The sequence below is a fragment of the Trichechus manatus genome, unplaced genomic scaffold (assembly GCF_000243295.1).
Source record: "Trichechus manatus latirostris isolate Lorelei unplaced genomic scaffold, TriManLat1.0 scaffold00004, whole genome shotgun sequence".
NCBI lineage: Eukaryota > Metazoa > Chordata > Mammalia > Sirenia > Trichechidae > Trichechus > Trichechus manatus.
This window is the reverse complement of record NW_004443940.1, coordinates 29,277,679-29,279,184: the sequence shown is the minus strand read 5'-3', so window position 1 is coordinate 29,279,184 and position 1,506 is coordinate 29,277,679. Positions and strand designations below refer to the sequence as shown.

Below are 1,506 nucleotides of genomic sequence, written 5' to 3'. Positions count from 1 at the left end.
AAGCACCATAACTTATTTAACTAATTCGTTATTAATAAATACTTAAGGTATTTTCAGTTGTTAATAAATGTAAAGCAAAGATATTTAATAATCATCCTAGATCACTTGTGTTTGACAGCTGCACGAATAACCAATTATATTATCCTGGAAGTGAAATTTTTAGGTTAAAAATTATGGGTACTTAAATTTTTACGTATATTACTAAAACGCCTTCCCAAAAGATTGTATCAATAATTTACCCTCACACCAACAGCCTGTGAGAATTGTCATTTACCAATATCTTTACCATCACTGGGTTGTTTAAAGATTTTATAGTAATTTATGATACAGCAGTATACAAGTTACACGCCATATTTAATTTTCGTATGAATCTCCTTGACTTTTAGTGAGTTTAAACACATTTTTATCGTATTACAGGCATCTGCATTTCTTTTTGGGAATTTTCTGGTTTTGCCTTAGTGCATTTTTTTTTTTTCTATTTGATTGTTGGTTTTTTTAAAGTTAATTTGAAGAGTTCTTTATATTATAACTGAGCCCTGGTGGCATAGTGATTAAGAGCTTGGCTGCTAACCAAAAGGTAGGCAGTTCAAATCCACCAGCCACTCCTTGGAAATCCCATGGGGCAGTTCTACTCTGTCTTATGGGGTTGCTACGAGTCAGAATCGACTCAGTGGCAACGGGTTTGGCTTTTTGTTTGCTTTGTTTTGTTTTATGTTATAACAAGACCATCACCCATTGTCCGTATTTGTTGTGAATGAATTTTCCTCAAGTTTCACATTTAACTTTGTTTTTATATATCTTTTGCCATTCAGAAGTTTTCATTCTGATTAATCAAATCTTCCACAGAACAATTAGAAGATAATTCACCGATATTAATGGGTTAACTTTCACATTTAAATTTCAGTACATCTGAAGTTTATGTTTGTGTATAAGGATTAAGAAAGAAACACACTTCAGATTTTTTTTTCCCAAAATGGCTGCGCTACGGTCCCAATGCCATCTTTTCCCCCAAGATGAAATGCCACCTTTATTATACTGAAGTCATTTATCCTGGAGATATTTTTGGACTCTCAATTCTGTTTCATTATCTAGTCATCTATTCCCAGAGCATACTCTTATAACTAGTATTATTTTATATTGTCAAAGAACTATTCCACAAACAAAAGCAAACACAATATAAAAAGCAGCAGCTATAGGGAGTATAATAGATTTTACTATTTTTTTTTAACCTGGTGCTACTTACGTTGTCTGAGCACATTAAAAAAAAAAACAAAACAAGAAGGTCTCACAGTTATTTCTTATGAAATGAAAATCAGTATCCCATGGCTACAATAGCAGGGGATGACCACAGAGAGGCCTCATTTGAGCTCTAATGTACAAATCTTCAATAAGGCACTAATGAATAAAATGCAGCAGATCATTAAAGGAATAACATACCATTACAAAACGGGATTTATTCCAGCAAGGTGGGGATTGTTTAATATTTGGAAGTATCTTTACATTATT

The 1,506-nt window shown here is 32.6% G+C and overlaps 1 protein-coding gene across 1 annotated transcript in view; it reads left to right on the top strand.

The window, feature by feature from the left end:
* The window catches only part of SLC9A4 (solute carrier family 9 member A4), a 56,941-nt gene that overhangs the window by 51,339 nt on the left and 4,096 nt on the right, over nt 1-1,506 (top strand). The window contains exon 12 of the mRNA XM_012555754.1: nt 905-920. Coding sequence (XP_012411208.1) covers nt 905-920 — 16 coding nt within the window. The remainder of the gene's footprint in view (nt 1-904; nt 921-1,506) is intronic.